Source organism: Haliotis cracherodii, unplaced genomic scaffold, assembly GCF_022045235.1.
Source record: "Haliotis cracherodii isolate W230 unplaced genomic scaffold, xgHalCrac1.p SCAF_6, whole genome shotgun sequence".
NCBI classification, from domain to species: domain Eukaryota; kingdom Metazoa; phylum Mollusca; class Gastropoda; order Lepetellida; family Haliotidae; genus Haliotis; species Haliotis cracherodii.
Window position 1 is genome coordinate 41064878 of NW_027266319.1, and position 12693 is coordinate 41077570.

General features: G+C 40.6%; 2 protein-coding genes across 2 annotated transcripts; both read left to right on the forward strand.

Annotated features, from left to right (window-relative positions):
• Nucleotides 1–3126: 3126 nt before the first annotated feature.
• LOC139445855 (caveolin-3-like) lies at nucleotides 3127–5564 on the forward strand. Its single transcript, XM_071227084.1, has 2 exons — nucleotides 3127–3265; nucleotides 4568–5564. The coding sequence occupies exons 1-2, from the start codon at nucleotides 3200–3202 to the stop codon at nucleotides 4892–4894; spliced, it is 393 nt and encodes a 130-aa protein (XP_071083185.1). The 5' UTR covers nucleotides 3127–3199; the 3' UTR covers nucleotides 4895–5564.
• Nucleotides 5565–10164: 4600 nt separating this feature from the next.
• On the forward strand, nucleotides 10165–12465 carry LOC139445850 (caveolin-1-like). The gene is made up of 2 exons (XM_071227080.1): nucleotides 10165–10311; nucleotides 11745–12465. Exons 1-2 carry the CDS (start codon nucleotides 10246–10248, stop codon nucleotides 12069–12071), a joined length of 393 nt encoding a protein of 130 aa, XP_071083181.1. The 5' UTR covers nucleotides 10165–10245; the 3' UTR covers nucleotides 12072–12465.
• Nucleotides 12466–12693: the final 228 nt, after the last annotated feature.

Genomic DNA, 12693 nt, shown 5'->3' on the forward strand with positions numbered 1-12693 from the left:
GATTTGGGCTATTCAGAATTCGAAACGCTAAATCCTAGCCCGGTAATTATAAATACGAAGAGCAAAGTTTTTTTGCCTTATCTCGTATCTACATCACAGGCCCAGATTTCAAAGTCAAGCATAAATTCTGTTATGAAATGATATTTAGGGTAAACAACTTAGATGAATTATAAATAACAATAATATGAAAATTGGATGTAGAATTATTACTGTCGTTGGCAACATGTTTCAAATAAGCAAGAGAAACCATATTGTTTAGACACAACTCGATTGGAGAGAGAACCCATACGCAAGTATAACGCAGGTGAAAATAATGTCTGGTGATGTGAAGTCAAATCAGATGAGCCCCTCAAGAACACTTTTCAAAGTTAACTCGTGATAGTGGGGTACAAGGATTACCTATGCGCAACAATTTCTGAGAATAGTTATGTAGATGCACAGGATCATTGGTTCGAATTCTGAGGTAGTCCTGATGATGATCCTCAGTTTGCCATAACTATACCGTTCAAAGCAGCGTTAACCTCAACTCAATCTCCATAGCAACTGCTTTTATGCTGCTTTGAACAGTAATACAGTTACAAAAACACGTGTGGGCGTGATGTTGGATGAATGCCAGAAGTGTCGCACAATTCTACTTAACGGCATAACAACAAGCTGCACACAGTTCATGAGTTCCGTTCACGACATAAAAGCAGAACGAGCCCCTTGAGTATTTGTGATAAAAAAACCTGGTTTATGCTAAAAGGTAAGTGTACTGAGTGAGTGAGTGAGTGAGTGGGTGAGTGAGTGAGTGAGTGAGTGGGTGGGTGAGTGAGTGAGTGAGTGAGTGAGTGAGTGGGTGGGTGGGTGGGTGGGTGAGTGAGTGAGTGAGTGAGTGAGTGAGTGAGTGAGTGAGTGAGTGAGTGAGTGAGTGAGTGTGTGTGTGTGTGTGTGTGTGTGTGTGTGCTCTGTTTCAAAAGTGGGTTCAAATCACAGACCTACTTATGATCTTTGGAACAATGGCACTATACTTATGATCGTGAAGTTATACATGTCTACGACCAGGATCACCTCAAGCTGACCAACGTGATATTTCTGAATTGCAATAATTCAAAGAGGCATCAAACTCAACCCATCCTCTCACTCACTGACAAGCATATATACTAGTTTAGTCCCAACTATACAATGCCAAAAACGTAGGGGATAGTGGGAATCATCAAGACATATCTTATCATCTATATGGTATTGGCAAATGGGAATGACATCATCATATCTGCTTGAGAGAAGGCGATCAGATCTGAAGGGTTCTAATAATTTGAGTGATGAGATGGTGGGCACTTGGTCTTTAAAGAGGTCGCGGGTCATATTCAAATTTTTCATTTTGCAGCCATTATCACTAATATCAGTAATAACAACTCTGTTGGTCAGACATGATCGGATTCGTAGAGGCATGCTTCTGATGAGTCGATCATTGTCAGCTTGACTCAGATGTTCCAGTCATCAGTCATAGCAACAGTAGTGGGTGGATGTTCACGTTGATCTACACGTCTGCCTACGATGTTCATCGTCCCAGGGGTGTTGAATGGCCGTGGCATGACATGGTATTTTTGTCACAATCCTGGCACGATTGAGCGCAGTTAGGCCATTAGGTTCTTATGATACCACGACATACCATTATGGACCCATCTCTAAAACGATCATGCTGTACGACATTAACGTCCATAAAACGCTCATTTGGAGGTCTCCAAACCGGATTCCTATAGCCATGGAAGTAGAGATTGAACCTCCATTGGTGAGAAAACCTGACATTATCCCATTGTTGACGTCCCCTACACCACTATCGCCTCTGATTCAAATGAGGTGCAGTAAGTTGTGGGATGACACGTAGACGTCGTGCACGCAAATGCCATCTGTGCAGACGATGTCGCACCGTCCGGATATGTACTCTTACACCAGTTGCCTGTTGCAACCAGTCCCTTATCTAAGTGGCAGTTTGCAGCCGATTTATTCGTGACATCGTTCTGACTAATCTGTCCTGGGCCGCAGTTGTTGTCCTTGGGCGTCCAGAGTGGCGTCTATCATCGACGTAATGTGTTTGTTTGTATAGGACCCACAATCTGCTGATGACAGATTGAAAAACATTCAACGTTTGGTTAACAATAATCTGGCATGTGCCCACCTGCAACATGCCTGTGGCACGTAAACGTTCTGCACGTTGCAAGCGTCGCATGATCAATGTTGTTGCTTCCTTAATGATTAAATATGTTCAATAAAGTGTCTTTGACCGTTTGATTGAAGAAAACAATATGCACCTGCTCACAACCGAATCTGAGTGACCACCCAGACCACTAACATACCACCCCTTGCACATGCTGCCCCAGGACACGTGCTTCATGACTGTCACAATGTTGTGTTTGGTAACTTGATTTTTTCGGAAATAGTCTCTCCACCTAAATCACTTACTTTCACTGCTATACATTTTTGTGTTTTTCCTCTTGTTTCACCTCAATACAAAATATCCCCTACTTTTAAGCATAGGATATATCAAATTCGTATTGAAGCTTTTTGCGTACAAACCACTTTTGACACTTTCTTGTCAAAATAGAAACTGATCAGAAATAAAACTACGTTTGAAGCATGTTCGAGATGTGATGATGCCGACACTTATTGAAACTTATTTGTTTATGCATATTTACTTTTTCTCATATATCCAATTCTCATTTTCAATATATATAAGGAAATCAATTAGTTTTGACGTTCGATTGTTATGAAATAGGGAGAACTCGCAGAACAATATGTAACATTGATTTACTTGAACACATAAGCACAATCTGACGGATACAGTTGAAACCCCATTCGGGCAGGAACAATATGATCTGTCAGATTCATTCAAAGGCCTACACCAGGGTGTTCAATAAAATAGCAATTCCGCGTGGAGGGTGAATGACTCAATTTACGAGGCAACGCAGTAACCACCGTAATTAATAAAACGCTGAGATTTCAATGCCCGAAAATGAAGGTGACTTCCAGGGACATGTCGAGTTGAAAGCAGTAAGCCACATGACTACTTTGGACCAATGAACTCAGTGCCAATGTATGACCCTGTAACTATGTAAACATATACATAAGGAGTCATAATAAGTCTGAGACAATTTGTCTTGAAGTGCATGAGAGGGAAGCAGGAACCGTTCGCCCCTTAACAAAATTACCTTGTTTTACAATGGCAGAACAATCCACCATCGATTTGGAGAACCGAGATCCTAACAACATCAACGATCATTTGAAGGTAAATGAATCTAAGCTCATATTCATGCCCACATTTTGTGAATATATACCTGTAAATTAAAAGCAGGTAATTGTATATCAATATACTGACAAAATAATAAGGGAAATATAGTTGAGCTAAATATTTACAAAAACTGTTTTATCACAATGAAATTTCACATCATGCATGAACGTTCACACAGAAGTCAAAGTGTGTCCGCCGACAGGGTTACTCACTGTCACTAAAGAATTCCGTCCAATAACAGGAAGGCGAATTTCAACATCTAGCGTTAAAAACCGGCTCTATGCAGCCCGCCTCAAAACAAGACGTCCTGTGAAGGGTGTGACCCTAACAGCTAACCATGGGCGGCAAGGATTTGGATGGACTAGGCAGCAGGGGTTTGGTGTCACACCATGCTGAAAACGTTGTTGGCGACGTAGTGGCGAGCAGTATGGCAGGACAACAATTCTTGACGATGATCGGTATAGGAGCGGTTGTGTCATGGTTAGGGGTTTACTTAACATGACAGGCGAACTAATTTTGTGTGAGTGAATTAACAATTGACTGGCCATCGATATGTCGACAAACCTTTGTGTTCTGTTGTTATCGGCAGAAATTTGTAACTGCAAAATGGCAATGCCTGACCACATCGTGCCTAGGTCGTCACCGATTATCACAAACGAGAAGGCGTACGGACATTTTTCTGGTCCGCTCAGCCCCCTGAATGTCCCCAAATGAGCATCCGGGGATGTTCTCGGTCGGGGCGTGTACGCCAGAGACCCAGCACCCGCCAACGTGGCACAGATTGGGGTAGCTCTTTATGTAGAATGACGGGCGATACCAAGTGCAACCATACGCAAGTTGATCAACACTACGCCATCAAGGTGTCGTGCATGTATCGTCCAACATACTGAACACATCAGATATTGATCTACAAGCTCAAAATGAGGTTTAGGACATTCACTTAGTTTTTGTCGGCAGTATTCTTTAATATCTCCATGTCTTGTATGGGGACATTTTCTTGTGAGAAGCTCATGAACACATGAACACATGCACACACGACAATGTGTCCTATCATTGTTTGAGATGTGTACGCCAGATTGAAAATTACATACTTCGCTTGAAAAGATAGGTAATTCTATTTTTTCCAGCCAGTGTGTTTCGAGTGATTTGTAATATGACATTAATATTAGGAAAGAATTCTTTTCTTTTGACTTAAATATACTGTATGGTATGATCATGCATTATTTTCAGATGATGTGAATTCACATATCAGATAACCTAATGCGTTCTAATTGACGTTTCCTATTTTACAACCCACAGGTCCAGTTTGAGGATGTGCTGGCGGAGCCCGAAGGTGCCCACAGCATTGACTGCTGCTGGAAGTTTACCAACACTTGCTTCAACTGCGCCTTCAAATGCTGCTACATGTTGATGACCCTTTGTGGACCTCTCTACGGCCTCTACTACGGTTGGAGTTACGCAATGCTTGCCTGTGCTCACATTTGGGAGTACACACCACAGATCAAAGCTTGCGAGATCAACTGCGTCATGATGAGGAAAGTGTACACCATCTGCCTCAACTGCTGCCTGACGCCATGCTGCGAGTCCTGCGGAGCCGTCTTCAGCAGAATTCAAGTCAAACAATAACACAGACTCAATCTTGAAGTATCCTGGCATTCTTGCACTGAGTAAAACACAGTATCAGATTGGCCTGGATGTCTCTTGGACACACTGGCTTCAATGTGAATATGTTATGCTAAAACCAATAACATGTTCTGCCATCGAGAACAACCTTCATCTACTGCAGTGACATTTCTGGAAGTGAAACTTGAAACATACCTGTTCCGTGTTTAAACAATTCTTGTGTATATTAAGGATACCGTGTAGCATTTCATCGGGCTTTTATATTCAGCTGTATTCAAGAAACTTGACTTAACGTAATATATGTTCTAGGAAACATGCCTGTTCCGTTTTCTGAACAATTCCTGTGTATTTTAAGGATCTTGTGTCTTGTATCTTCAGTTGTGTACAAGAAATTTGACTAAACGTAATCTATATTCTAGGAGCACAAAGTATGCATATCATAGTACTTTCTCTTATTAAAATAAATGTAAAGTGTTATGTTTATACAAGAACCTTTCTGTTTATTTCGCCTTTCGAGGTACAAAGAAGGTCAAAAGGGTGTGTTATTAAAAACAAATAATCATGCTTTATCCAGTGGTACAACATCGAATTATATTGTACATATTTCTTCTGCGACAAATGAATCTTCTTTTGTCATACAATTCTTTGTTTAGTTTGACTTTTAATTCATTTGGTAAAGGCATCTTTCTATTGTATGGGCACATGTACAAGTAAACATGTGTCGCACAAACAATCTTATGATAAACAATTATGTTGATAATAATTAGTATTTAATGACTTCATTCATAAGCATATAACACTTTCTGCGTTTGTGTAGAACTTAATTTCCCGGATGCAAAACTAAATTTGTTTCATGGAAAACGTGAAGGGGAACGAAAATTATGATTCGTGGTCAAGCTGTTTTTAGAAGAATTTCTTGGTGTGTGATATTAAAATGGGGAGGAATTTGCAAGGAGATACATGTCTACATGGTTCTAGGCGGACCCTCGTATGCCCAGAGAACGTAACTTACTTGAGTGAGTTGAGTTTAACGCCGCTTTGAACCATACTCCAGTTACATCATGGCGTGTCAGCTAAGGTGAGAGGAAATCCGGAAGTGATGCAGGTCAGAGACGTTGACGACATTGATTAAACCCATGAGCATGGGTATGGTAATGAGAAACATAAACATAAACAGGGCGACCAGGGATTCAAACCGACGATCATGGGTTTCTGTTCTGGCCAAGGGACGCGACTCTGCACAGCGAATGTCCGGAGCTTTGTACAATTGGATAAGCTGAGGATAAATATAGTTACAAGATTAATGAAAATAGAAGCAATCAATTCTAATGGAGACTTTTTCTGGTCACATGGGGGTGTGTGAGACCCAGTGATCTGAGACGTCGACAACTGCTGTGTCAATTGTGGGTTCAAATAACAGACCTAATTCGATCCGTGGAATAATAACACTAGCGCCCCATGAACGTGAGTGTCGCCAATTAAAGTAAAAAGAGTCTGGTACCAAGCTTGATATTTTTGCAATGCAATTATTCAAAGAGGCGTAAAACGCAAACCATTCACCCACCCAGTCACTCACAAGCATATGTACTTGTTAAATCCTTACGCTGTTAAAATCGAGTGAAACCTGTGTATGTAAACTTTACTTCAGAAACTAAAAACTAAAAAAAGCAACATTTCTTTTGAAGTAAGTTGATTAAAAACCTTGACCCACTGGTGATGTGGTGATGCTAAAGACTGTTGTTTTCGATAACAATTTATACTTTATTTATTTATGAACGTTTTTCTCAAATATCAAATTTCATTTTCAATCTGTATAAGAAAATCATTTATTTTTTAAAGTTTGATTGTTAAGAAATGGGGAGAACTCACGAAAGGATATGTAACCTTGATTAACTTGAGCTAGAACGTACGGCTCACTTAAACGCAATTTAATGGAAGAATTTGAAACCCCGTTTGGAAAGGCATAATAGAATCAGTCAGATTTATTCAATAAACTAGCAATTCCGTTCGGAAGGTGAATGACTATTTACGAGGCAACGCAGTAGCCACCGTCATCAATAAAGGGACAAATACTGAGATTTCAATGCTCGAAAATAAGAGTGACTTCTAGGGACATGTGGGGGCACTGGTGGCCCAGTCGTCTGTGCGATTCGCTGTGCAGAGTCGCGTCCCTTGGGCACGCCAGAAACCTATGATTGTGGGTTGGAATCCAAGTTCACGTCGATTATGTTTCTAGGTTTGTCAGCACCATACCCCTGCTCGTGGGTTTCACTGAAGTGGTAAACGTGTGAGATCTGCATCACTTCGGGCTTTCCTCCTACATTAAGCTGAGACGCCGCGATATAACTGTAATACTGTTAAAAGCGGCGTTAACCCAACTCACTCACACACTCTTGTATATAGGGATCGGTCGGGTAGCCTAGTGGTTAAAGCGTTCGCTCGTCACGCCGAAGACCTGGGTACAATGTGTGTAGCCCATTTCTGGTGTCCCCCGCCGTGATATTGCTGGAATATTGCTAAAAGCGGCGTAAAACCATACTCATTCACTCACTCACTCACTCTTGTATATAGCAGTAAACCACATGACTACTTTGGACCAATGAACTCAGTGTCATTTTATGATCCTGTTACTTTGTAGACATATACATAAGCAGGTCGTAATAAGTTTGAGACACTTTGTCTTGAAGGTAAATCTCAAAATGGTAGAACAACCGATTATCAATTTGTTGAACGGAGATCCTGACAACATCAACGAACATGTGAAAGTAAATGAATATATGCTCATATTTACATTATGAGAATAAATGTAACCTGTAAATTAACAACGCAATTAATTGATTATAGATAAACCAATAAATATTAAGGGAACCGATGTTTTGAATGTAGCTATCGTTGTGGTGGACATGTAAAATACCATGGCGTTGCATCTGAACGCACCTCTAATCACAATGATATTTCACATCATGCATGCACGTTCATGCAGAAGCCAAAGTGTGTACGCCAGAGATTAGGGGTGGTGGGGTAGCCTAGTGGTTAAACCGTTCCCTCGTCACACCAAAGGCCTGGGTTCGATTCTCCACATGAGTACAATGTGTGAAGCCCATTTCCGGTGTCCTCCGCCGTGTAATTGCTGGAATATTGCTAAAAGCGGCGAAAAACCATACTCAATTACAGCATACAATCATTAATGCAATGAGCTGAGCACACGCTTAAAAATACCTCCGAGACAGTATCTCAATGAACAGACAAAATGGAGGTGGGACATGTACTGTCAAACGGTTGAGGCTGCAATGAGACCTGGGCGTGGCAGGCCTAAAAAACCGACACCTAAACAATGTCGTCTCATTACATTAATTGACCCACACAATAGATTAAAATCTTGGCGTTCTCTGAAAGGTGTGGCACTAAACAGCTTGGGGTGGGTAAGGCAACACCAGAGACCAGCTGTGCACCAATGGCGTTACTTAATGTACAGAGTTCAATCAAGGTTTTACCCTCGATTCACAGATGGCAGAAGACATTGCTGGCGACGTAGCGGCGAATGTTATACCAGGGCAAAAATTCTTGAAAGCGGTAGTTACTTGGTGTGTGGTGGCATCACACATGAAGATCTTGTTTTTCTGAATGGACACTTGACTAACCAGCAATAAGTTGACACAAGTTTCATTCGCTAGAGTTATCGGCCGAAATTTGTAACTGCAAATGGCAATGTCTGACCACATCGTGGCCAGGTCGTCAACGATTATCACAGACGTGGAGGCATTCGTACTTTGGACAGGCCCGATAAGTCGCCTGACATATCCCCAAAAGAGCATCTGAGGGGTATTTCTATGCGGAGTGGCACAGATTGGGGTGGCTCTTCAATGGCGGGCAATACCAATACTATCAACACTATACCAACAAGGTGTCGTGCATGTATCTCCCAACATGCTGGACACACCAGATATTGATCTTCAAGCTCGAAATTAGGTTTAGAGACATCTTCACTGTCATTTCATCAGTTCCCTAAAGTTTTGCCGGCAGTATTCTTTAATATCTTCATACCTGGTATAGGAACATTTTCTTGTGAGAAGCTCACGAACACATGAACACATACACACACGACAATGGTTGAATCATAAAAGATAGGTAATTCTATTTTTTCCATCCAATGTGTTTCGAGTGATTGGTACGAAAACATTAAGAAATAGTCCTAAAAGATAGAGTTTTTCGTTTTTTAGGGGCGGTGGTGGTTAAAGCGTTCGCTGGTCACGCCAAAGACTCACTCACTTAATTTTGGACATGGCTTTGTTGTGGTGTAATCATGACAACCAATATTGATAAAAAGCACACCATATTATATAAAACGACAACTATAATACGACACAATTCGTTTCCTTTGACTAAAATATACTGCATAAAATAGTTATGAACATATCAGATAACTTGTGCGTTCTAACTAACGTTTCCTCCTCAGCGCCTGTTTGAGGATGACTTAGAGGAGCCCGAAGGTGTCCACAGCATTGGCAAGTCCAAGTCAAACAACAACGCAATCTCGAACAAGCCTGGCATTCCAAATGGTGAAACATCAGTGCAAAATGAATCTGGGTGACTCTAGCACACATTGTCTTTAATGGGAATGTCAAGTGAAATAAAAGCACAGTAATCTTGGTTGGTTGGTTGGTTTGCTGTTTAACGCCACGTCCGAGGCTTCATGACTGTCACAATGTTTTGTTTGGTAACTTGTTTTAAAAAGATAAATGGTTTTCCACATAAATCACTTACTTTCATTGCTAGACATTAATGTGTTTTCCTGTAGTTTCACCTCAATACAAAAAATCCATTTTATTGGACATCAAATTCGTAGTGAAACCTTTGGAATAAACCTCTTTTGACACTTTCTTCTCAATTAGTTTTGATGTTCGATTGTTATGAAAAGAGAAATCACTAAGCAATATGTAACATTGATTTACTTGAACACATATGCACAGTCTGACGGATTCAGGTGACACCCAAAATGTATAGGCACAATAGCATCTGTCAGATTTATTCAAAGGCCTATACCAGGGTGTTCAATAAAATAGCAATTCCGCGACTCTATTTACGGGGCAACGCAGTAACCACCGTCATCAATAAAGAAACAAACGCTGAGATTTCAATACCCGAAAATAAGAGAGACTTCTCTATAGCAGTCAACCACATGACTACTTTGGACCAATGAACTCAGTGCCAGTGTATGATCCTGTAACTATGTGAACATATGCATAAGGAGGTCGAAGTGAGTTTGAGACACTTTGCCTTGAAGTGCGCCAGAGAGTAGCAGGGAACCGTTTGCTCCAAAGTATCGCCCTTTAGGAAAGTCATCTTGTTTCACAATGGCAGAACAATCTACAATCGATTTGGAGAACCGAGATCCTAACAACATCAACGACCATTTGAAGGTAACTGAATCCATGCTTATGTGTATGCACCACATTATGTGAAAATGTATCTGTTAATTTAATATTAATTGAATATAAATACTTTAATATCTTTATATCATCTTTATATCATTTCTCGTGAACATATGCAAATACGACAATGGTGTTTCATACATGTAAATATGTGCCCTATCATTGTTTGAGATGTATGTTCCCCAAATTACATACATCGTTTGAAAAGATACTGAATTTATGGAAGCGTATTATTGCCACAGTCTAACACTAACATCTACGTACATAATACTTTCATCTACGTATCGATGTTACTTATATTTACGTAGATGGTACTATAATCTACTAAGATGGTGTTTTCGGAGACGATTCGTTTGACCTTCTACCTTTCTAAACATTGCATAAAGTAAATCTTTCAATGTGTTGAAGTTACTGGAGAATGACACACTCTCTTACAGCCGTAATAAAGAGAGGAGAGCACGAAATGTTGTCCAAACTACAAGCAAAGAACAATAGGTTATTATTCAAAGTTTTAGCGAAGTAATATATCAACCATAACATGGTTAAAGATGGAGAAATCTCTACTCGAATATGATTTCTCCATTACGGAAATTGGGTTTAGAGGTTAAAGTTGAATATGAAGGAGTGATAATCACTCAAACTATGAAAACTATAAAATCTATATCAAACCAATACTCATCATCATCCCATGAAACAATGAAACACTTTTATTTTAGTGTTTGATTGACATTTTGAATGATCTCAGTAAGTTGTAAAAACACGGAAAAGGCGAAATAAATATAAACAACCATCATGCTCCCTAACATTTAATTTAATTAACAGTAACTAAGTAAACACCTTTATTTGATTTATTAATGTTTGTTTAAACTATTATCAAGCTGGGGTCGCAACTAAGTGATGCAGGTCTCAGACGTTTGCCAATTTTGTGAAATCTACGAGCACGGGTATGGTGCTGAAGAACCTAGAAACTTAATAGGGGCTAACCGGGATTTGAACTCACGATCATATGTTTCTGAGTGAGTGAGTATTGTTTTACGCCGCTTTTAGCAATATTCCAGCAATATCACGGCGGGGGACACCAGAAAATGGGCTTCACACATTGTATCCATGTCGGGAATCGAACCCGGGTCTTCGGCGTGACGAGCGAACGCTTTAACCACTAGGCTACCCGACCGCCCCTCATAGGTTTCTGACGTGCCCAAGGGATGCAACTCTGCACAGAAATTTGCGGAGCCTTAAACCACTGGAAAAAGCTGATGACAAGTACCAATGTACTAACAGTTTAGTTCAATAAAATAAAAAGCAATCTATCCATCTGTGTCACTAAATATTCCTTTGACTAAAATATACCGTAGAGTACAATTCACATATCACATTACCTAATGCGTTCTTACCGACGTTTCCTATTTTACAACCCACAGGTCCAGTTTGAGGATGTCTTGGCTGAGCCCGAAGGTGCCCACAGCATTGACTGCTGCTGGAAGTTTACCAACACATGCTTCAACTGCGCCTTCAAATGCTGCTACATGTTGATGACCCTTTGTGGTCCTCTCTACGGCCTCTACTACGGTTGGAGTTACGCCATGCTTGCCTGTGCTCACGTGTGGCAGTACACACCACAGATCAGAGCTTGCGAAATTAATTGCATCATGTTCAGGAAAATATACACCATCTGCCTCAACTGCTGCCTGACGCCATGCTGCGAGTCCTGTGGTGCCTTCTTCAGCAAGATTCAAGTCAAACAATAACACAGACACAATATGGAAGTATCCTGGCGTTCTTACACAAAGTGAAACATCAAAGAAAGACTGATCTGGATGATTCAAACACACATTGCCTTTAATGTGAACATGTTAAACTGTCTATTCTGGAAACGTTTTGTGAAGAAACACTAAGTGCGCCCATGTTTCGCCACAACATCGCACGCGTGTTCCGGGAGGAGAGACACCTATTACACTGTCCAACACCCTCTCTTCGGGTTATCTTCTTTTTAACTTTCGTCTCGGATATTCAGCGCCTTATGTTTATATTTCGACTGTGGCAGAAACAAGGGACATATCCTCGTGGTCTGGATTCTTTGTTTGATAAAGAAGAACTTGATCCCAGTATTATATTGTATATATGCATGTTCGCATTGCTGTGATAAATAAACCATCTTTTATACGGTATATTATCTGTTTCTTTGACCTTTTGTGTGTCCCATTCCACAAGGACAAAATATAGTTTATTGTAGTGAATGTGATGAGTGATGTGTGATGACACAATCGTCATGGCCTTCATATTCAGTACGCTGCTTACACTCACTCTAATCAGAGGCACAATGCAGGTATTTCACAACATGAGGGGCGATCGGGTAGCCTAGTGGTTAAC

What these genes read in the sequence shown, in the direction of transcription:
- LOC139445855 (XM_071227084.1), top strand. Translation starts at nt 3,200, where the DNA reads ATGGCAGAACAATCCACCATCGATTTGGAGAACCGAGATCCTAACAAC. An exon ending in ACATCAACGATCATTTGAAG is followed by an intron (nt 3,266 to 4,567) that starts GTAAATGAATCT and finishes TACAACCCACAG; the next exon opens with GTCCAGTTTGAGGATGTGCT.
- LOC139445850 (XM_071227080.1), top strand. Translation starts at nt 10,246, where the DNA reads ATGGCAGAACAATCTACAATCGATTTGGAGAACCGAGATCCTAACAAC. An exon ending in ACATCAACGACCATTTGAAG is followed by an intron (nt 10,312 to 11,744) that starts GTAACTGAATCC and finishes TACAACCCACAG; the next exon opens with GTCCAGTTTGAGGATGTCTT.